The following is a 24,483-nucleotide window of genomic DNA, read 5'->3' as shown; positions in this document are numbered from 1 at the left end:
GTCATGTAACTGCATTACATTTTATGCATCTACAATGAATAGAGATCAAAGAGTTTTCCATTAAGTCACTCTAATTTTGATCATGTCTATACACAAGGGTAGTGCATATTTATCATTTGAGGGATGAAGGTGATGCATTATAAAATGTATAAAGGCGAATGAAGGTGATGTTATTAAAACACAGGAAACTAAGGATAATATGATACATGCAAATGAAAGATACAGGAAAAGAGAGCAATGAACAAATGACCAAAAACTGTCCTAGAGAATCTATGCAGAGATGATTATTTGAAATTATGTGGAAGATTTTGAGAGGTCCAACTGTTTAGCAAACTAGATAAAATCTGATAGTGCTTCATTATATATGATATACAAATAATGTAAACCTTGATGATATAATTCCTTGTTACCCTAAGAGAGTTAGTGGCCCAAAAGAGTAGAAGCAATCAGATGTATGAAGAAATGTATCTGAACATTTTATAATACAGGAATGTATAAAGGTTGGTCGATAAGGTATAGGGGACCTGTACCTCTGCCTAAGAGGGTCAGCAGTGGCGAGTAAGGAGTTGTGGGCGTTGCGTGGTTGAGGGTCCAGTAGTGAATGGTCGCTGGGAGGTACGCCACTGGAGGAACGGTGACCTGCACTGATGCTCGCAGACTTGGTGTGACCCCGTGTTGGTCTAGTGCCTTCGCCCAGGCTGTGCACAAAACTAATGAACAAATTGCCTGGCCCTACTTTTCTGCATGTTAGACCTATCCTCCGCATTTATAGGATGATAATACTACGATACTACACCTTAATCCTCACTAACATTTGCTAAAAGTATCCTACTGATATCTATATATACTAGAAGTAAGACGACCTAATTAATTAATTAATATTTATGTAGATAAAAATAATGCAGACGTGTGACGTTATAACTTTGTTACAGACTACATATTTATTTGTTCGGTTTCGGCTATTATTTATTTTCGTTTATTCGAGAGAACGATGTTATATCATGGGAAAACTTGAATATATGTGTATATTTTATACATGATATGTATACGTCTATTGTTAGAATAATTTATATGAAAGAAAGAAAGAAAGGAAAAATAAAAAAGAAAAGAAGAAAAAGAAGAAGAAAGAAGAAAAGAAAGAAACTTTATCGCGCGAACAGTTCAGGAAATATAAAAGGATGGAAAAAGGATGAATACAAACGAAAGAAATTGTTTGCTAGAAATAACTTGATTCTGCAAATATTTATATGAATAAGAGAATCAAAATATGACGCTAGAACATAAGAATGATGTATGATGATGTTAATGATTGTGTTTCTCTATACACACACGTTCTTAGACCTAAAAGTATTTGAAAAATAGAGTAAGACATGTGGATGTAACTGTGGTTCAATGTAATTTTAGCAAGCGTCTGTACATGTATGCACGTTGAATTAGATTGTTTGCTTAATACATCTGTCAAGCCATAAAGAAAGTGAACTGCAATGACCGTCTGGCAGGCAGCAGCCAACATGCTAGAGCAATGCAACAAACAAATAAACTCCCTGGGCTCTGCTGACAGATTCTGTTATCTCATCCAAACTTTTTCAAACTCTTTCTAAATTAGTTTAGTACTCTTAACATACAAGTAATTAGTCACCTATAGTTAGTAAGATTAGGAATGTTAAATCGATAAAGGTATCTAAAATTTCGATACACAATCTAAATTTCAATTTTCGTATATCTTGTTAGGAAAAAAATACAAGGATAGATACTGGATATAATAGATATATATATACACGTATACATATACATACATACATACATATATATATATATATATCAACATTAAGTTTAATCAACATTGTTAAATCGATAATTTCAAGTTGATTTTAACATTTGGTATCGTATCAAAAATCCAGTATCTTTTACGTGGATCGTATATTAATAAAGCAGGCTGCCTGAAATATCGAAATAAGATTATTGTCAATAAATGATTCGCAATTTACATTTCAGGGACCCTCTTGATTTATATAAAATCCAAGTTGATGGTTTAAATAATATGGAGTAAATGAAAATTTTTGAATGAAACTATACCTGGGTACGTCGTTGGTTCTTTCAGTAGAAGAAGATGTTTTTGCTTGGTCATAGGAGATGGTGCTACGTCGACCAACAGAACCAGGAGCAGGTGAGGTAAGTGGCCGAACACCACCTACTCCTGCATTCATTGTGTTGCTCTTGTTGCCCACCCTTCCTTTACTACTGGGACTTGTACCCACGCCTAGAATGAACATTGTCACTGCAAGCCTCATTAGATATGGTTCAACACAAAACAAAGCAGCATACATTAAATTATAACAGACAAGGCAAGGTTTAGAAGAACAATGGTTCTGCAGAGCTATATCGATCCTGCTTCTGTGTAAAAATCCATGTAACTCTCGTCTCTTTATTATTATTATTATTATTATTATTATTATTATTATATGTATAAGTAATTAAAAATGAAAGATAAAAAGAAAATTATAATGCGTCCAAGTAAAATAATACTTGAATTCGATTACTTATATAAAACAGTGTCAAAATATGAAAAGTCAAAAGATTCTTTATAGACACGTTAAAAAACGAAGCAGGTATAGTATGATATTTAGGATCATGACATGGTATTAATCATGAGATCGTATGATGCAAAAAAATCATGATCAAACACGATACAGACACATGTGAGATAATATGTGAACAATAGAAAGTTACAAATTAATAATCAATTAAATAAATTAGCAACGAATACACTGCAACCTTGTCCAAAGCAAATGATTTCCGAAGCTCTAAGGATATAGCATAATAAGCAAATAATTTGTTCCTAAAGTGCCTCGTATCAGAGTACTCAAGAACAAGGTGAACTCACTAGTATCGAGTTGCCCGGGACTGTTTTTCGGGGCGGAAGGTCGAGCCGCAGAAACACGAGCACTATTCTCCTTGATCGTAGCCGCATCTACAGTATTCTGCCGTTTGAAATTGCTACCACCACTACTGGTAACTGTTCCACCAGTTACAGCAGGAGCATGATTATGATTCGTTGCATTACCTGGACTTGGTGCACCTCCTAAGAGATACATTTTTGTTTTTTAGTAAATTCTTTCTCAAATCCATCGTTTTTATCAATGGCGAGAGCGGGGTGAGGAGGAGGGGCATGCTTTTAGCATAAAACTATTAGTTTACAGTTAAGAAAATCTGCTTACCCGATTATAACGTCCTGTTTTTTTTTTTTCTTTTCGTTTCTTTTTTTTTTTTCGTTTATATATAGTTTTCACATTACGAATTTTAGTTAGACCGTTATTGTATTAAAACATGACATTCACTTACGAAGGGTTTCGCCACCAGACGAGGCCCGTCTGCTGGGCTTTGGATTGCTAGCAGAAATACTTCTGTGAACACTTCTGTGTGACGGACTTTGTACAGCACCACCTGTACCTCCTCCACTACTTCCTCCTCCGCCCGAACCAACTTGTGCAGGAATAGTGCGCAATGATAAAGAACTGCCAGATCGCGAGCCATCACTTTCAGGCTATTTGAAGGAAAGCAAATTAATTATCGACTAGTATAACCAACGACAACTGGGATGACGCTCATCGTTATGATTCTCTTTTTCTCTCTACTCACATCTGTTGTTTTTCTGCCTAATAGCAAGTATGTCGCGAATACATCATCGTATTTAGCTTGACCTAATGAGTCTTCGATTTCGCTTCTCGTGTATCCCATATTAGCTAAGGCCTCTGAAACAAATACGTGGATCGGCATAGTCACATCAATTAAAACATGGATATTCTACAGATAACATATACGATACAACGATAATATATCTACAAACATTAAGATTAAAGTAAGAAATATTATTCTACATACATATATCAAAATGAAAAATGACGGGACTATTTTTATTTGATTGTTCGAGATATAACGATTACATAATCGGATATGTACCTTCGTTGTTAAGTTGAAAAGATTCGCTAATACACATTATACATACTAATTAACATAAACTGTTACTACACAAGGACAAAATTAGAAACGTATTCATGCAGAGATATATCAGTCGGAAAAATATTATATACGATCAAAATAAGCACGAAGGGTGAACATATGAACCAGCTGCTGTGCGACAATTCGCTTGACGAATAGTTTATCGATAAAAATTTAACGAAACGCGTACTAGCTATTACTACTACATGCGATCACGCAAAGTGTCTATTACATGATGCATCAACGCGTTTAGTTAAACAGTATTAAACAAGGTTCTCTGATATATCCGTAGTTATTAATATATAGTATAAGAACATTTCCTGATACGTCTTCCGTTGTGGTCAATCTTTTTTAAGAACACGACGATGCGATTAGTAGTATAAAGGATATCTCACAAGAGAAATGACAGTCTTTTTTGTAGAAAATGCTTTTATAGAAGTCAAGAGTGCCCACATTAGATATGGAATGCTAAACATAAAAACAGTAAGTAGTAAGTGTTATGTACATACTGGCAGACTCACCTATCCTCTTGTGGTCTTTATAATCAGGTTCAGGTTCTAAGTACGGTTTTAACTCATCATCTTCATATCCCATATTCATCCATTTATCCTTCATTATATTCTGTAAGAAAACGAGAAAAAAAAAAACAAAAAAAGAATCAACGCTTTAAGTTATCTCATACTTTGCAAGTTTCTACAGAACTCACGAGTTTAATACTACTCGGACCTTATCTCCACGTACCTCTAATGAGGCCCGCTTCGTAGGGTTAAGCACCAAGAATTTTTTCAGGAGATTTTCACAGTCGGTGGACATGTAAAATGGGATCCGGTACTTTCCTCTTAGTACCCTTTCCCTTAACTCCCTCAGTGTTGACCCATCGAATGGCAGTGAGCCAGATACTAATGTATACAGAATAACTCCCAACGACCATACGTCCACTTCAGGTCCGTCGTACTTTTTACCTGTCGTGGCATATCGAAAAAGAAAAAAAAAATAATAAATAAATAATAAAAAAAAAGGAAGATAGAAAAAGTATGTTGCCCTTTTAACGATCAAAAAAGAAAAAAGAAAAAAGGAGATGCAAGATCACAATACTAATTCGAACCTTGGAAAAGTTCAGGCGCCGCATAAGGTGGCGAGCCACAGAAGGTGTCCAACTTGTTACCAGGTGTGAATTCATTACTGAAACCAAAGTCGGCGATCTTTATGTTCATCTCACTGTCAAGCAGCAAGTTCTCGGCCTTTAAGTCTCTATGGATGATCTTTTTCTGATGGCAGTATTGCACGGCAGATACGATTTGCCTGAATTTAGCACGGGCCTCCTTTTCCTTCATTCGACCGTGTAAAACGAGATAATCGAATACCTCGCCACCGCTAGCATACTCCATTACCAGGTACAGTGTCTTTTCAGTCTCGATAACTTGGAAAAGTTTCACTATGTTCGGATGGTCGAGCATCTTCATTATCCTTACTTCTCGAAAGAGCTATTATAACAGATTATAATTATTTACTTAGAAAATTCAATCTCAACATTTTTGTACTTTTTAGTTTCCTAGAAAATGTAATTAACACAAGAAGATATCTATATATATATATATATATATATATATATATATATATATATATATACATATATATTAACCTTTTGAAGACTACCCGGATTAAGTTGCGTTTTGTCGATAATCTTGATGGCCACCTCCTTCCCCGTAGGCACATGCTTAGCAAGCTTGACCTTGGCGAAGTTACCCTTACCAATGGTTTTGAGTAACTTGTATTTGCCGATGTGCGGTTCCTCGGAGGTACGGCTCCTGGACGACATTCGTCCACCGCTGGTCGACAATGCTCCAACGCCATCCCCTGTCTGCAAATGCAACAAATAAACATTCAAATTAACATACATACATATAGAGAATCTTAATTATTATCGCTCGAGTCGTAGTTTGACACGTTTGCAAGAAAATAAAAAAAAAAAAAATGAAAAGGGAAACCAATGGAACCCATCCAAGAATATAATTTCGTTTTTAGTAGATTTTTTTCATAAATATATGTATATACATACATATGTGTGTATATATATGTATATGTAAATCCATACATAGGTATATTAAAAGGAAGATTCACGTGTGAAGAGCGAATCGCACTTGACACTTCCAGGGACGTGCCATTGTCAATGTAATTAATTAAGGCTCGTTAGTAGTGCACCAGATACAGATTATTTCGAACAGAGTTGTGTACATCGCATACAACACACTGTGTAATGCGAGGAATCAAGGACACATCTTCAGTTCGTTACGAATGAAACGTAAAAAGTAATATTCTTCAACATCCCACCCGGAGTTAAGTTAAATGAGTTTAACTCGAACTTGTATCGACGATTTATCGTTGTAAAAATTATAGTTTTAGTTATTAATCGATCGAGCTAAGCGATACTTCACAAATGTTTCATTTTTTTGTTTCATAAAAGAAAAAAAGAAAAGAAAAAAAGAACAAGAAGTGGCAAGTAGCAATATAATTAATTGTCAAGGGAGGTCAATTACCCGCGTGAGGCCACGAGTGACCATCTTGCAAGAGGTGGCCGCAGCAACCTTCGAGGTCGCCAGCTTGAATGTTCTCTTCGTTATCTCTTGTAAGAAAAAGGCGTCGATTTAAACGCGTCAACGACGATCATTCATCGTCAGATCGATCGTTTTGTTCGGACATACTCCGAATGAGTATCTCGTTCTCTTTCTCAATTGATATAATCTTTCTTTAAGAACCCACTCAGTGTACTCGATTAATAATTATTAATAAAGAACATAGACGTTGTAATATTTCATGACAAAGTAAGAAACATAAGAAGTAATCTTATTCTTTTCTCCAATTTATCGATCGTCAATAATATAGTTCGGTCCGTTAAGAAACACGAGGTATCATTTAACACACTATAGAACGTCATCTTGAAATTTCTATATCGAGAACGATTCTGACATAGACGAGAGGCTTAAGGCAGCCTTAGAAAGTATCTCTTACCTATCCTAAAATGTTAAGATTCGACCTTGTTCACGAACAAAGACGTTTCGAATGATCGGCGAATATCGTACAATTGTCGTTAGAAAATTTTATATAGCAAAATACAATGAAATGAAATGATATAATAAATAGGGTTAGATTAATCCGATCGAGCACAAGGGGACCCAACAATTTACATTACAATATTAATTATTGCAAGATAGAATAGAAGGAGGAGGAAGATAGAAAACCGAGTACGCATCCGAGGCAGTGAAAGATCAAAGATTGTATATAGATAAGAAAGAATTATGACGATTCCACGTTTGATAATCCTTCGTAGAAGGACGATGACGACGATGACGACGATGACGACGATGACAACAATACGATGAAATATTTTCGATCAGTTCCCACAATAAATGCGAACCCGTTCGTCGTCGTAATCGACGAGAGGACGAGGAGGAGGAGACGAACGTAACACGATCCATTCAACGGTTCGCACTGTAACGTCTAGTTGGTTTCTTTTACACTTTAGACACTATCGACGATTAAAAGATAAAAAAGAAAAAGAAAAAGAAAACAGAAAACAGAAAAGAAAATTCAAATCTTTTGACTAATATTTGTCAACGATTGATTGCACTCTCTACTCTCTCGCACTTTTCCTCTTGATAGACTTCGAAACACAGTTAATAACAACAACGACGACGACTACATCGAAGACGACGACGACGATGATGATGATGATGATGATGACGATGATGATAACGAGGAGGAGGAGGAAGAGGAGAAGGAGAAGGAAAAGGAGGAAGAGTAGAAGACGACGAAGAAGAACATAGACAGGAAGTGTTCCTTGGCTCAAAGATTCTTCTTTTAAGATGATACAGCAACAACGAGCAGGCAGTAGTAGCCAACGTCATCAGGCAAGTAGTAACAGAACACCACCACCACCACCACCACCACCAGCACCAGCACCACCAGGGTCCACCACGACGTAACCTTTTCTTTAAAAAACTTTTCTGGGTCGTTGTCTCGATTGATTCGTATCGCATAGTCGTTCGAGCTTCATAAATTTTCTTGAATTGATCATCGACATGATTTCTTTCTTTTTCTCTGTCCTCTCTCTCTCTCTCTCTTTTTCTCTCGCGCGCGAAGGAGCAGCCGACTCCTTTCCTTTTTCTTCGCGACTCGAATCACCCTCGACTGGTCTCTGCTGGGTTGCAGCGTGCGCGCGCGTGCGAAAGAGAAAGAGAGAGAGAGAAAGAGAGAGAGAGAACACGAGAGATACAAGGAGCAGAGAGAGAGAGAGATAGATAGGAAAGAGAGAGAGAGAGAGAGAGAGAGAGAGAGAGAGAGAGCGAGAGAGAGAAAGAGAGAGAGAGAGAGAACGACAGAGTCTCAACAGCCGGAGGGATGCGAGAAAGGAGAATCAATACGCGGTGTGTCGCCACCCCCGGTGGAAGCGAACCACCCTTGAAAGCTGAGCCTACCCCCTCTCTCTCTCTCCCTCTCTTCTTCTATTTCTCCTCTTCCTCTTCCTCTTCGCCCACCTCGTCGACGTTTGGCTGCCGCCTCCTGAACGACGTCGTCGACGCATGCGCGTCTCTGGGACAAAGAGAGAGAGAGAGAGAGAGAAAGGGGAGGGAGACGACACATCAAGAGTGGAATTCTACCTACCAGCAGCAGCAAAGTCGACCTACCTATATATGAAGGGGACCAGCAGCCCGTCGGCTTCGCTCGGATACTACTATCTCGGATAAGAGAGAACAAGGAGAGTGATAGAGGGAGAATCTAGAGAGAGAAAGAGAGAGAGAGAGACAGACATAATAAATAGAGAGAAAGAGAGAGAGAGGACAGAGCTTTTGGTCAGCTGATCAACGGATTCGGTGAGCTAGCGGATGTTGCAGAAGGCTACTGCTGTTGGCTCTGCACTACTCCGTTCTGTTGCTATTATCAACCATGATCGTCGCCCCATCGAAATTTTGTCTTAGTTTCTAAACCGACGCGACTTTCCTATTTTTTTTTCTTTTTTTTTCTTTTTTTTTTATTTTCTTTTCGTTTCGTCCTTCTTTTGTAATCATTTTTAGACCACCTTTGTGAACAAAGTCGGACCGATGAATTTTCAATCGACTTAATTCTCTTTTCTAAAAGCCATCTCTTAGGACGATCACGAAAATAGAATATACAACAATCTATAGATTATTCTAGGGAGCTTTTATTGGATAGAAGAAATTTTTAACGGGATGACTGAGTGGAGGGGGGGTATATGGAGTATGAGAGAGGAGGGAGATGTAGATAGAAAGCAAAGTCGGACTGTTTGCCCAAGCTTTATTATATCGGGGTGCATACGAAATTCGACAGAGTCTACTACGGTTTCCCTTTACCCACCCTCCAAATTTTCCCTTATCCTTTTGAGAATTCTCGTGGAATGAATATCTTACATCAAGTGGTTAAATCATGTTCAATATCTTGGAAACATTCTATGGTAAAATTGTATCACGTTTCTTTCAATACGATTTATTCGAAGGTCTATCTTTCATACTCGTTATTTGAAGAAAAGAAAGAGAAAAAAAAAGAAAAAAAAAAGAAAAGAATTGTCTTATTTCCTTTTTTTCTTCTCTTTTCTTTTATAGATAGGTACCTAAACCTTTTCATCCTAAATTCGTTACTCGATCGAGTGCATCCTGGCAAAGTGACTCGATCAATCGAGTTCGATAGGTCCCACGATCGTTATAGGCGATGCTTCTCGTCGTCTCCTCTCTCTCTCTCTCTCTCTCTCTCTCTCTCTCTCTCTCTCTCTCTACGCAGATCGTAGAGTCGATGGGACGACAGCAGGGAAGCCATCCGGATTATTTCAGCTCGAACGGATGAGCCGCAGACTGTACCCGACGAGTCATCAACTCGTAGCAGAAGCGCATAGAAGTGCATTAACGTTGCAACGCGTTCGGTGCGAACCACTCCGCGTAAATATACTTGTAATATCCGTGTCTGTATATTATTTGTCATTTTCAATTTCCGACCGATCCTGCGATCGATTATCTTCGATCTCTCTTGTATATATATATATATTGTTATTAAATCTCAATTATCGATTTCAAATGGAAAAAATAAACAGAAAAAAAAAGAAAGAAAAACCCTTCAATCAAATTAACATTAAAATAACTCGAGAGTATCGTCGAGATATCAGATAAGGAGTTGTGTGACAGATAGAGAGAAAGAAAAAGAGAGAAAGAGAGAGAGAGAAAGATTACGCGATATTTTCAGGACTGTTTGCCAAGTCACTGCGATAATAGGAACGCAATAAAAGGATACAATCGATAAATTCTGACGAATCATTGAATCGTTCAAGGTTTGCCTATTTCCTCCAAGAAAAGTATTACATATGTATATATGCGTATATTCATTTTTGCCTTTCCAATCGAACGTTTGACGTTCGAAGTACCACTCGATTATTTTTCTCAAGAATATAACCGTCCGACATTTCTCGCAGGCAAATAATTTTCCAAGCGATTTCTTTTTTCTCCTTATTTTTTTTTTTTCTTTCTTTCTTTTTTGTCAAACATCAAACGTTGAAAATAACGAAAGAAGCAAACTGGCGGATGTGAAAGAACGATAATATAAAAATCGATTCGATGCTACGAGATAACATTAATTAAGATACCATTATCATTATCACGGATTGAGGGTGGGGATTATTTCAAAGGGAAGGGGAAGGATAATAAAAGATAGAGAATGAAAGAGAGAAAGAGAGAGAAAGATTTTTCGATACCTCCTTCTCGTTACGAACACCTTTCTGCATGACGTCAGAGAGTGGCCTGAAACTACTGCTCACAATATTGTTCTGTTGTTGTTGCTGCTGCTGCTGCTGATGATGATGATGATGCTGCTGTTGTAGTTGTTGTTGTTGTTGTTGTTGCTGTAGCTGTAGCTGTTGCTGTTGTTGCTGCAGCTGACGTTGATGATCTTTCTTTGTGATGATCGGTCGTACGAGGGTGCGAACTGGTTGCACCCTCGTCTGAGCTCTCAAGGGAATTTCCGTTTCCTGTCCTCGTCTAGTATCGGAAGCTGTCCTCGAGAGTTTCACCGAGGACGGCTTCTTCGATGCAATGCTTGCATTTCCGGTTGAGTTTCTCGTAGCGTCTCCACGATGCAACGGTGAGGCCCTTTTGTTCAGGTGTTTCATTTTGTTTTGTTTTGTTTTGTTTTGTTTTGTTTTATTTTATTTTTGTTTGTTGTATTTTTTTTGGCATTCTTTTTTTCTCTTTTTGCAAAATTTATTTATCTCTTTATATTTTTTTTTTCGGTCCATCTCGAGAGATAACGTTCTTCTCTCAAGGTGTAACGTGTGTGTGTATATATATATATATATATCACGTGTGTGCGAATATATATATATATATATATCAAGCGTTTTTTTTTCACACGCGCGTGCGTGTGTATATATGTATGTATGCGCACGAAAAATAATGAATAGAAACGATCGGCAAGTTTGTTGAAAAGATTCGAAAAAAAAAGGAGAGAGAGAAAGAGGAGAAAAGAAAAGAAAAAAAAATGAAAGAAAAAAAAAATAATAATAATAAAAGGAAAAGAAATAGAGAAAAAAAAAGAGAGAAAATCCAAATGAAATAAAGTCCAAGCATGTGTGTTTTATCATCGAGCCAAACGGATTCCGCCCTTTCTCTCCTCCTCGTCGTGCCGAGTAGCAAATGAGGACGAAACGGCGGAAATCGAAAGAATCGGCCGATCAAATTGGGTAAACTAAATGGCAATTCGAGCGAGGAAAGGGTATCGGCAGTGTGGGTGTAATGGAGCGTTGATTGTTGCTCGGATATATCACCAACGAGTATACGCAATCAGTTCGACGATAGCACGCTCGAATAAAGAAAATACATTGATTTTCCTCGTTACGCTGAGGATTATTCGTGCTTGTCGATTAATTTCACGGAACGATCGTTTCCGTCGAACGGATGTGAACATTAAAAAAAAAGAGAGAGAGAGAGAGAGAAAAACAAATAAAAAAAAAAAAAGAAAAAGAATTACGAAGAAGAAGAAGAAGAAGAAGAAAACGAAATAAATTCGACTAAAATCGCGCGCATATAAAAAAAAACACGCACACGTACGGACACCCATCCACATATATACACACGCGCGTACGATTAGGTACGTAGAATAAATTGATAAAATTTACCCCTCGGCCTCGTCGTCTGTTACATTCTTCAATAGATCCTCGTGTTCCCTGTAACGTAATTCAACCTCGTGCCCAAATTCCTCGCTGTTTTCCAATTGACGGGTTTTCGCAGCTGCGATCGTACCCATCTCAATCGCCTTGACCTGTTGTTCCAATCGTTGAAGCATGTCGGTACTTTCCTCGTTCGTATTTTTATTTTGTTTCTGTTGTTGCTGATGCTGCTGTTTTTCTTGTTGTTGTTGTTGCTGTTGCTGCTGCTTTTGTTGTTGTTGCTCTTGACGTTGCTTCAATATCAAATCAAGACTGACAGGTGGTTTTGACGAATCGATCGGAGTCACTTGCTCGTTCGGTAAAGATATCAATGATGGCTCGAGAATCGGTTGAATGATCTTCGAGTTCTTGAAAGCCTTTAACTTTTCTTCGAGATTCACGTCGATCATTGCATTTTCAACAGGCATTGTCCTTCTTGCGAACACCGGGGTCCTATTTCCATAAGAAGGACTACACGGTACCTTCGTACAACTTCTTTTCTCGACAACTTGAAGACCTTTATTACCATCTTCAACCAATTCCCATTGTTTCAAATTGTCCAAGGCAGTGTGAGTCGTAGGTAGTCTCTTGTTCATTGTTTTTGGACTTGTTACTTCCTGTCGTCCAGTTTCGTGACCACCATTACTACCACCATTACCACCATTACCACCACCAACACCACCACTACCAACACCACTGACACTACCAACCGTTAGCATGGCAGCCTTTCGTAAAATACTCGGTGGTCTTATCGAGCTTCTACTAGCTTGAGTCCTAGCAAAGGGACTCTCTCGATCCTCCATGATCGAGGAATCGAGTTTGTCTTGTTCGAGTTGACACAAATTAGAGCAACCTTCTTCTTTCGTGTCTATCCTCTTCTCTATCTTTTCTTTTCCTTTCTTCTCTCTCTCTCTTCTCCCCTCCTTTTATTTTTAAGACACGATCTTCTCTCTCGGGCTTCCTCGACAGTAAAAGATGTCCTTCATGAAAACGATCGATCGATCGATAACGTTTCAACATCGATTTTTAAAGTCCACGTTCCTGGGCGATAGAAACCAGAGACGATGAGTTTGCACCTTTCTGTTAGAAATAAGAAGAAGAAGAAGACGTATTGTCTTCGTTAAATTTTCGAATTTTCTCCTTATCGTTGTTTTTTTTTTTTTTGTTTCGATCTCTGTGTGTATATATATATATAAAGCATTGCTTTTTTTTTATTAGCTGTCGATGGATGTGGACGATGAACGACGACGCAAGGTGCACGCGTTTCTTCGACAAGCTCGACGATTCGTCACTTAACGAGGACTTTTACGAAAAACCCAGACACAATTTCCTTTTACCATTTTTTCTTTTTTTTTTTTTTTTTCATCGTGTATATATATATTCTATTTTTTTTTTCTTCTCGTAACACACACAAATTAAATAAGCAAGAAAGCAACGACGTATACAAAACGTAGCTTCGACGAAGGAATGTAAATGAATAATATTCAAAGCTTTTAACGACGAGATTGTGGGACAACAATATGTCACGTACGAGTGTTCCTTATTTTATTTTATTTTATTTTATTTTATTTTATTTTATTTCGTTTTACTTTATTTTATTTTAGTTTTGTTTTCGTTATTTGAAATTATCGATAAGCTCTATACGATTCTTCTCGGTCCGAATATTATCGGAGAGAAATATAAATTAAAAGTATTTTCATTTCGCGACGTCAATACGCCACAGTGATCGTGATTTTAATAGCAAACTTTCGAGTAAACAAGTTTTTCAAAGATATCTTAGAAAAAGAGAGAGAGACAAAGAATAAAATGGTGTCGTAAAAATACCCACGTGCGTACGCTAGCGCGTAGATAAATTCACATGATATAATATCTTTGTTTTTAATCGAATTAATGTCGATGAATTAGATTACTATTTTCTAAATCTCAAAGAATTATCTTCCTTTTCGGAAAGAGAAAATTTAATATGAATTATGTGTCTATATATGTATGTACGTGTACATGTAGGTATATGAAGAGTCAATTCTCAAGAGATCGGTAAACGTAATAAAGCGAATCGAGTTGGTTTCGTCGATTTGGAGATATCGAATGATGAATTCATTTAACATCCATGCCCCACTGGTGGATTTTATCCGTTAAAAATGATCGATTCGATTAATCGATTTATCGTATATCGCGTGATATATATATATATATCGATCGATACTTCGCTTTGAAAATTCGAGGAACTTCACCGATACGAGAGAGAAAAAAAAAGAAGAAAAAAGAAATATAAAATAAAATGAAAGAAAAAATAACTTCGTAAAAAACGAACGACCGACTAATGCATTTTATTTGAAAGAAGAACATTCATGGAAGATAAATTCTTGTTTCGAGATAAAGTCTTGACTTTCTACGAAAAAGAAAAAATATATATATATAAAAAAAAAGAAAGAAAAAAAGACGACCATTCTTTTTAACAAGAGAAATTATTTTTTTAAACGGCCGACACCTTTCTCAGTGCAACAGCATTCTATCTGGTATCTACTTCGAATGTACGGACGTGTGGGCGTGACCTGTTCGTTACAAGCTTGATTTACATGAAATATATACAGGAATATCGACGATCAGAACGAAAAGAACGTTAAATCTTACTAAAAGAAAATAATCGTATCGTTATTGAACCATAGCACGTAAGTACTCAGTATATATATATATATATTAATATGTGTGTGTGTATGTATGTATCGCGATAACGAAGTGAACAGATATTAGAAAAGGGGATACAAGCGTATCACGATAAAAAGAAAAGAAAAGAAAAGAAAAAGTACAATAATTCAGAATGATTATCCTTTCGTGAAAATTTCATTTCGATTATGGTGAATTCGATATGAGCTATGAACGTGATATGAAGTACACGCATAACACGTAGACACACACACGCATATAGAAACAAAAGGATATTTAAAAAAAAAAAAGCAAAGTTTCGATAGATAGAGACGATGTTTAATCAACGATTTACACGTTTCGGAAGACTAGGTTTGTAGCTGAAATATATATATATATATATCGAATGAATCATATATATATATAGTATAGAAGGATATATATATATATGTTTGTGAATACTTGTGAAATTACAAAAACCACAAGCTTATCGACACACCTTGTACGCGTGTAGTAATCCTCCATGACACGACACAATTACATACAAACACATAAGATACACACACTGGCTCTAAGCGCACACGCCCATATGTTATCACCGACGCGTGAAAAGGAAAGAGAAAAAAAAATAAATAAAAATAAAAAAGAAAAAAAAATAAAGAAGAAAACAAATAAAAAGGATAAGAAACGTGGAAGACAGACGATAATACGAACTCACTTATGATTTTCTTTTTTTCTGTCTCTTCCTCTTTTCTCTGCCTTTTTTCTTTTCTTTTTCTTTTCTCGTTAAATTTTTAGATAATTCGACGCGTCAAATTTTCGCATTACCGACCGAAATTATTATTTTCTTTTTTTTTTCTGCAGGATAAAATTATAGGGAGAAGAGGAGAAAGAGAGGAGTATAGGGAAGGAGAGAAAGAGAGAGAGAGAGAGAGAGACAGAGAGACAGAGAGAAAGAGAGAAAACGAAAGAAACAAAAAGAGAGAAAAAGATGGAGGAAAAAAGAAGGAAAAGAAAAAAAGAAGAAACGTTTGTGGATCGTGAGGTTTAACGAACGATCGACGACTACGTCGGAATGGAAGGTCCATTTCTCGACGTACGATAAGCTCGTGACCAGTTAACTCGACTTGGTTATTTCTGTTATCAACTCTAGATGCTGATAAGCGATAGCTGTTACTGTCGAGTAACACCCGGTTTCGTTGTACCCTCTCTTCCACTGTCTCTCTTTCTCTCTCTCTTTCTCTTTATATAAAAAGTTCTTCTTGAGATTGTCGCGACGAATTTTTGTCATATAGAAATCGACGTTTTCGATAATACGATACGATAAATCAATGTTAGAACGCACCGAGTTTATCCCAGCAACTTTTTCAAGGATACATTTTGTTAACTTGAGTTTCAATAACAGTTCTTACAGAGAAGTTTTTATTTCGTGGGCGTGGCCAAATTCACTCATATATTATATATACATACATACGTACGTACGTATATATATATATATATAATATACATTGATTAAATATATATATTATATAACAATACAGTAATATATGTAATATATATATATATATATATTATATAATAATACAGTAATGTATATATTATATACATATATGTTTGTCTACGTATATGTATAAGTATTCGATAATTGAGATAAAGTATCTTTTATTACGCAGCAAGACACATTTCTTGAACCTTATAAGGGAGTATAATACGTGTGGGAGAAATGGAAAAACGAAATTTACATATGTGTCACCGTCAATGAGGAAGATAGGTGGGGAGAATAAGAGTGAGTGAGTGAGTGAGCGAGCGAATAACACACACACACACACGATACAGAGAGATGCATTAAAGCGAGACGTTTAAATCGCGCAAGAGTCCCTCGTCGTTTATCTAATAAGCTCAAGTGCGAACGTTTCGTATCTCTCTTTTCTGCGATTTATTCGTACGTTCGTTCGCGCGTGAACGTAATAAGTGCAATTATGGTTTAGAGTTTTATGGGAGCGCGTGACGATAATCCTTTTGCTCTTTTAACTATCAAATTCCATATATAATATTTAAACGTGAAGATTTTTGAAAATGTTTAGCCACGTTATATCGTTTATATATTTAAATCATTAATAATATTTTTTTAATTGAATAATAATAACAAAATACATATGTTCGCTGGCTCGTAACATTGTAGAACCAATTGTAAATTTCCGAAAATATAAAACACATACACATATATATATATGTTTTTTTGTATTTTCGAAAATGTACAATTACATGCATATGTGTATATGTTTATACATGGGAAAATTTCGTAAGAGATTATTTCTCTTCTTCCAAAAATTGACGATCTTTAAACTTCGTTCGATCTCTTGACCTCTTCCTTTTTTCTTTTTCATTAGTTAGGCTACGAACTGGACTAATTATTTTCACTTTTTACATACGATACGCTTTTAATTCGTTAATATTATAGATTATAGAAATAAATCGTAAATCATGAAATATATTTTGATAATTCGAGACATTTTCTTTTTTTTTTCTTCTTTTATTCTCGATTGAAAATATCTATACCAAAAATAATAATTTTTAATCTTAATTTGATCTCTCGACTTATTTCAAGCGTCTGATCACAATTATTTTTATTTTATATACATACACATATATGTATATATATATATATTTCTACGTAGATTTAATGTGCATAGCAGTTTCATACTCGTGCCGTCGAGTATTTTGGAAATGTGCCAGAAGATCGTTGCAATTTCTCGCGACGACGTCGACAACTACAACGACAACGACGACGACAACGACGACGACAACGACGACGACGACGACGACGAGAGGGTGCAAAAGGGGTTTTCATTATAATCAAGAAAATTGTCGATGTCGCGAAAAAAGGGATAGAGTATAAAGAGGCATCGATCCGATACAAATACCTATACAAATACATACATACATATATATCTATACACGTATACATAGATTAAAACTGAAAGAAGAAAAAGAAAAAGAAAAAAGAAGAAAGAAAGAAAGAAAGAAAGAAAGAAAGAGAAAAGATGGTGGGTATTTATGGTATTATATCGATCATAGTATTTGTTTCGACTCGATGAGGATATCACGTGCAACACGCGAGTTCTGAATAACATAAGAGGGCTTTTTTTGCAACAGTATAAAAGATCTATGTGTAAATACGTTCGCACATTCACACACACAAAAATATATATATGTATGTATCTTATAAGCGATCGCGCGCACATTTATACGCTGCTGTTATCTGTGTTTATGTGTGTGTATATGACGAAGGACTTTGTTAGGGCTCGTTACAGAAACGCAACGGAACGAGAATCGCGAAAGGAGGATTCGCGGTCGAGAAAGCGGACGATGACGTGTCCATGGACGCGTTGAGGATGGTCGGAAGAGAACGACTTCGATGAATTCTATGGATTGAAATCAAGGACGCAAAATAAATTCGATCTGCTTCGGCAGATTTTCTAAAATACGTTTCAAATATGAAAATCTATCATGAAAAGAAAAGAAAACAACAAATAAATAAAAGAGAGAGAGAGAGAGAGAGAAATAAAGAGCAAAAAATGCAAGTAAAAATGAAAATAAAAATATAATGAGATACAAAAATATATATATTCTTAAAAAAAAAAAAAAAATTGTAATCTATTAAGTAAAAATAAAATTGTAAACTATTAAGTGAAACAAAAAAAAAAAGAAGAGAGAGCTAGAGAACGATGAAAAGCGAACGACCTAACGATTAAAATACTTTTCTTGAAATATGCAACCCTGTGAAAAGTGTCACCATTGTGAAATGAAAAGATGAAGTGTGACTAGTCTTAGAGTATGCGTCTTGGGGGTGAAATTCTCGCGTCTTTTTCTTAGTTAGACGACTTCCGAAAGTGCAAACGTTGCGCCGGAAGAAGAGAAGAAGAAGAAGAAGAAAAAAGAAAAAGAAGAAAAAGAATAAGAAGCAGACGTGCTTGCTTTTGTTTCGCGACATTAGAATTACAGATCGCGAGAATAATAATAGTTGCTTGCTATTGGACGTGGCGAGTTCCTTCGATTCGAGTTTCCTTCTTGAATGTGTAATCGAGTTTGCGTTTCTCTCTCTCTATTTCTCTCTATCTGGATGCAAAGAGATATATGCGAAACACGAGATGAAAAAAAGAACACGAAATGGACACTTCCTTCCTTCCATTTTCTTTTTTTTCTTTTAATTCCTGTTTAATTTTTTTTTTATTATTCTTTTTTTTTTGATATATTATTTCACGTTGATCCACGTATATACCCGCCATGTTCGAAACATTTCAATGAATTTCGAATTAATTCTCGTAAAAAGTAAGTAGAAAAGTTCCCGATTTACGTATTATACATACAGATGCGGAGAATAGATTGCAATGTGATCGTGTAACGTCAGACGATGATATCAATCTACGATGATCGATTCCTGATGAAAACAAACGACTACCATACATCGAAGATAATTATCAACACAGTGTCCGTCCGTTCGTTTAACAAACACGATCGTTTTCTACGTTACGAGCTATGAAGAAAGAAAAAAAAAATTAGAAAAAGAAGAAAAAATAAAGGAGAAAAATCTACAAAGAAAAAGAAATAGTAATAAAAAAAAAAAAGAAAAAGGAAACGAAGAAGAGACTTCGCAATGGCGCAAGAAATATTCATATACGTTGTTTCTTCTTGAAAACAATAAGAAAGATTCTCTTGTACTCTCTTGTAGAATTTAATCTAATCAAGCGCTATCCAACTCTCGTCTTTAAAAGCACGGGTTATGTAAACCGTTAATTCCTACGATCTTAGTTTCCGTTTATAGTTCCTTCGTTTACTCACTACCATCGTAGGAAGAATTTCCCTCTGCCTCTTTCACCCGTTCTTTTTCTGTCTCTACAATACAACAACTTGGAAAAATCTTGTATTATATGGCCGACGGTATTAAGAGCACGCATATGTGTAAATATATGTACGTGCATATTTATGTACGTACTTATGTACGTATATGTACGATATGTACATAATATGTATGTATGTATGTATGTATGTATGTACGGCTTATCGTGAAAGTATAGTCGGTTGTTAGTGCATTACGGTACTACGGATTATCATCGTGGATTACAACTGTGAAGTAAAGAAGGCGTAAATAATCTTCCGTCTTCTTTCTTTCCTATTTTCTGTTTCCGGACGAATTAAGAACGTACCATCGAGAAATAAAAAATTATTTTTATTAAAATAATTTTTATTAATTAAAAAAGAAAAAAGAAGAAAAGAAAGAAAAGAGATCGAGAACGGCAATACGAATATATCCAGTGACAATTTTATCGAAACTAGTTTTACAAGTATGAAATATATTATTGTAAGAGAAAAAGAGGGTTGGCCTTACAGGTACAAGAACACGAATAAACATATATATATATATATATATATATATATATATATGCATACATATATATATCCGTTCATCCATCCGTCCGTCCGTCCGTCTGTCTGTCCGTCCACTTACGTATTTTTGTAGATACAATAATCGGGCACACCGCATTGCTGCGATTACCGGGCGGTACACGGTCGCATATGCCTGACGTCAATGGCGTTACCCTACGTACAGTTACTTGCAAAAGTTTCCCCTAAGTCTATCGTATTTTTATACGGAATAATTGTTATATCGTGTTTCCTACCATCGATTATTTATTTTCTAACAAAAGAAATATAAACGTTTCGAAAACGATGAAAAAAGAGAAAAAAAAAAGAATTTTTGAGTATCGTACGAAATGGCTTCGAGCATTTTGATAAGGATAGCTATCGTATCGTACGAATTTAAAGATAAATTTGGCGAGTTAAATATATATATATATATCTACGTAATGTCTACCGTAACTAATTGTTTAATTATTATTTATAAAATTTGACGTTAAATCTTCGTAGGAAATCTTGCTTTTTAAGAAAATTTCTCAGATCATCTAATAATAACAATAATAATAATAATAATAACCTCTTTTTACGTGTCACACACATACACACACTCATCCCATAACCAACACACACGTACGCACACACATGCGTATATTACGAAAGTATTGAAATTATTGCAAATAAACGAACATCGTACTTACAAATTAGTTACGAGAAGAAAAACGAAAGAAATGAAAAAAAAAAAAAAAATAGTGGAAAGAGAAAAAAAGAAAATAAAAGATGGATATTCGAGAAGAGAGAGGTTAAGTCGGTCGCGTCGATACAGAATAAAACAGGATTACGATCCTGCACGTGCGCGTCCCCTTCGGAAGGAAACTGGCTGACGAGAGGAGTCGACGGGATGACCGGTTTCTACGTCAGAACAGCGCGCACCACCATGCGACGTCATTCACCGATAAGAGAAGAAGAGGAGAACAAGGAGAAGGCAAAGCACTCGAGCGAACGACAGAGAGAGAGAGAGAGAGAGAGAAAGAGAAAGAAAGATTGATTTACCACGTGAAATTTTCTTCGACAACACGGAGCAGCACCACCTTTGACAAACGTATTCTCTACACACCGTTCTATGTATCTTCTTCTTCGAGACTCAGGGACACACAAGAAAAATATCAGGAAATATTTCAACTCGATCTTTCTCTAATGAAATTGATAGAGAGAAAATGTCCTTGAAAATATAAACACGTATATATGTATGTATCTACGTACGTACGTACGTACGTATGTATATATGTATGTATGTATAGAGTGAAAACAAGATGGCGCGAAAATTCAAACGATGATCGATTGTACGATTAAACGAATAATAAAAAGATTTCTTTAAAACATATATACATATATATATATACATACATACACAATCGTATCCACGCGCGTATTACACTGATCAATACTGATTTCACATAAATTGCTACACTATTACGAATAATCGACTGTAAACGATCGTAATAATATACAATACTGATATATACATATATATAATTATATATATTTTCTCTCTCTTTCTATACTATCTCTCCCACTCTTTCGTAACTGCTGTCTCGTTAAGTTCACGAAACCGTCTGAGCTTTGGAGGTCGTACAAGATTGGCAGGAAAGGTGATCGGTGTGCTGTGCGTGAGTATGTTGCGCGCTGTACCTCTGTACACTAGAGACGACGATGTAACAACGTAAGACAAGAACGACACACTAGGAAACACTGTTCGCTCGTCGGCCGGCGGCTGCAACGAAAGCCTCGGTTTCTTGCTCGCTTACTTGCTCGCTCGCTCGCTCGTTCGCTCGCTCGCTCGTTCGTTCGTTCGCTCGCTCGCTCGCTCGTTCGTTCGTTCGTTCGTTCGTTCGCTCGCTTGCTCGCTCGCGATGTGTACAGCCGTGAGTCACGAGCCGGCGAAGCCGATTCCAGCGCGCCTATCGTAGGCCGGGCTCAAAGTGCAAGTGCCGACGCGACAGGGCCGTACAATTTAAGAGTCATTACCCAAGCCATTAAACGTTTTCTAATCGTTCGTTATAATCATTAATTTTATTCTATTCTATTCTACGTCATATTTATTATTAAACGAAAATTCTTACGCCATATTCGTCTACGTCGGATCGAATTCTTCAAATCTACGCATGGAATCGTAAAAAAAAAGAAGAAAAAAAAAAACGAGAAAGAAGAAAACGATTCGAGAGAAACGATCTTGTTTATTTTTTTTTCTGTCTTGCCTTTTTTTTTTTTTTATTTCTTTATATATTTCTTTCTCTCTATATATTTATATATATATATTTTTGTTTCTTGATATTTTAATTTTTTGCCCCGGGAAATCTTGGATATTGGATACGCTACTGGATTTGAACAATACGAGGACCCATTGGTAGGATAAAAGAATCAATGGATGGATGGATAGATGGATGGATGGTCGCATTTCCTATTACACTTTTTGCTTCGTCCCTGTTTACAGTCTCGGGTACGCGCGACAGGGAGAACAGAAGAGAGAGAAAAAAGACGAGAGAGAGAGAGAGAAAGAGAGATACGGAAAACATGATTCTTTTTCGCACGCGCGCGCGGGATGGGAACATTTTTGTACCGTCTTTCTTACAGCTTGCGTTACGCAACACCACCGGCTTGTCGTCGTTACCACTTCTCGATGAACGTCTGTGAGTCGGTCGATCGTGAGGAACGTTATAGTGTAGACTCCTCTTTTCCATTCGAATATCCTCGGTGTTCTATATGATGTTGTATGTATGTATAACTTATTATCTTTCCGTACGATTCCGATCTCTGCCGAGTTATTACGAATGCGGTACGATCTCGTTCGTTACTACTCGTTACTACTCGTTACTTACTTCAGACAATATGTTGTATGTATACATACATACATACATACACTTTCACGCTGAAGATGGTTACGCGTAATGTTATTCTTTTTTATATCGAATCGCTAATCGATCTTTCTTTTCTTTTCTATTCTTTTTTCTTTCTCTCTCTCTCTCACTCATTCTTGTTCTTTCTCTTCTTCTTTCTCTCACACGTTATATCGTCGTTGATAATAATATATGTTAACCTTAAAAAAAAAAAAAGGAAAGAGAAAAAAGATTTAACGAGAAAAGAAGTCGAGTATATCAGGATCGCACGTAAGAATTTTTATTCGAATCGTTTACCGACATGAGAGAAACGTACCGTACGTACATACATATGTATGTGTAACAAGTTAAATATGAAAGTTAAAATATTAAAAAGAAATACAATATTAAAAGGAGGCCGTAAGAAGAGCGTGGTATATCGCCATGTTGTTCTTTCAAAAGTTTCTCTCCGAATACATCTCTTTCCTCGACCGACTAGTGTATAGGTAAACAAAATTTCTCTCTCTCCCCCTCTCCATCTCTTTCTTTCTCTTGTATACACGCGTAGCTTCTACGCGCACACACACATCGCGACATACATCCGAACAGGTTGCTCTCTGGACGTCGAATTAAAATTGAAAGTTCGAAAAATATATATATATATATTAAAAAAAAAAAGAACAAAAAACCAATTAACGAAATAAAGAAATAATATTTTAAATTAGATCGTTGAAAAGAAAGAAGATAATAATAACAGTTAGAGGTTAGGATACAATATGATTACGATACTATCTACAATAGAAATCGTAATCGAATAAAAAGAGAAAAAACTTGAGAGAGAGAGAAAGAGAAAAAGAGAATTGTGAAGGTTAAGAGGATATCTATTCGTTCGATTCTCCCTCTTCAAGGATCTCCTTCTCTTTCGCTTCTTCCACTTCTCTCCTCCTTCTGTAACTCGTGAAAAGAGTAATCGAACGACTCGGAAAGTCGGCCGCTCACGAAATGTGCCTCGTGCGCTTCTCGGATTGCCATGATCGCGACCTTCGTTCGAGGAATCGATCGAGTACGTTCAAGAAAAAGAAGAAAGAGAAGAGAAAACGAGCACCGAGTTTAACGCAACACAACAGCAACGTGCAATTACATTTTCTTTTCTTCTACGTCTGCCTCTTTTTCTCTCCACCATTAATCGACCTACTCCTATAAGATTTATCGATTTTTTTTTTTAAGGGTGGAAAAGCAAAAATCCCTGCTACTGTTATTACACGTGCGCTCACAAAAGTTCTACGAAAATGAATAATTGATTTTTAGAATCACCTTGGGACTTTTGATCCACCCTACAGTAGCAGT

General features: G+C 36.3%; 1 protein-coding gene across 25 annotated transcripts in view; it reads right to left on the bottom strand.

Moving 5' to 3' along the window:
* LOC127064604 (serine/threonine-protein kinase MARK2-like) overlaps positions 1-24,483 on the bottom strand; it is a 77,828-nt gene that overhangs the window by 13,284 nt on the left and 40,061 nt on the right. For 5 of the 25 annotated variants that reach the window (XM_050995903.1, XM_050995902.1, XM_050995904.1 and 2 more), the window contains 9 exons: positions 5,642-5,860; positions 5,105-5,483; positions 4,726-4,961; positions 4,509-4,620; positions 3,640-3,752; positions 3,343-3,544; positions 2,885-3,082; positions 2,077-2,278; positions 531-710 (listed from right to left, as the gene is read on the bottom strand). In XM_050995903.1, the coding sequence (XP_050851860.1) occupies positions 531-710; positions 2,077-2,278; positions 2,885-3,082; positions 3,343-3,544; positions 3,640-3,752; positions 4,509-4,620; positions 4,726-4,961; positions 5,105-5,483; positions 5,642-5,860 (1,841 nt within the window). The other 20 variants (XM_050995900.1, XM_050995898.1, XM_050995896.1 and 17 more) reach the window with 19 other exon arrangements.

Source organism: Vespula vulgaris, chromosome 6 (genome assembly GCF_905475345.1).
Source record: "Vespula vulgaris chromosome 6, iyVesVulg1.1, whole genome shotgun sequence".
Lineage (NCBI taxonomy): Eukaryota > Metazoa > Arthropoda > Insecta > Hymenoptera > Vespidae > Vespula > Vespula vulgaris.
Note: the sequence above shows the minus strand (reverse complement) of the source record. Positions and strands in the feature narration are given on the sequence as shown.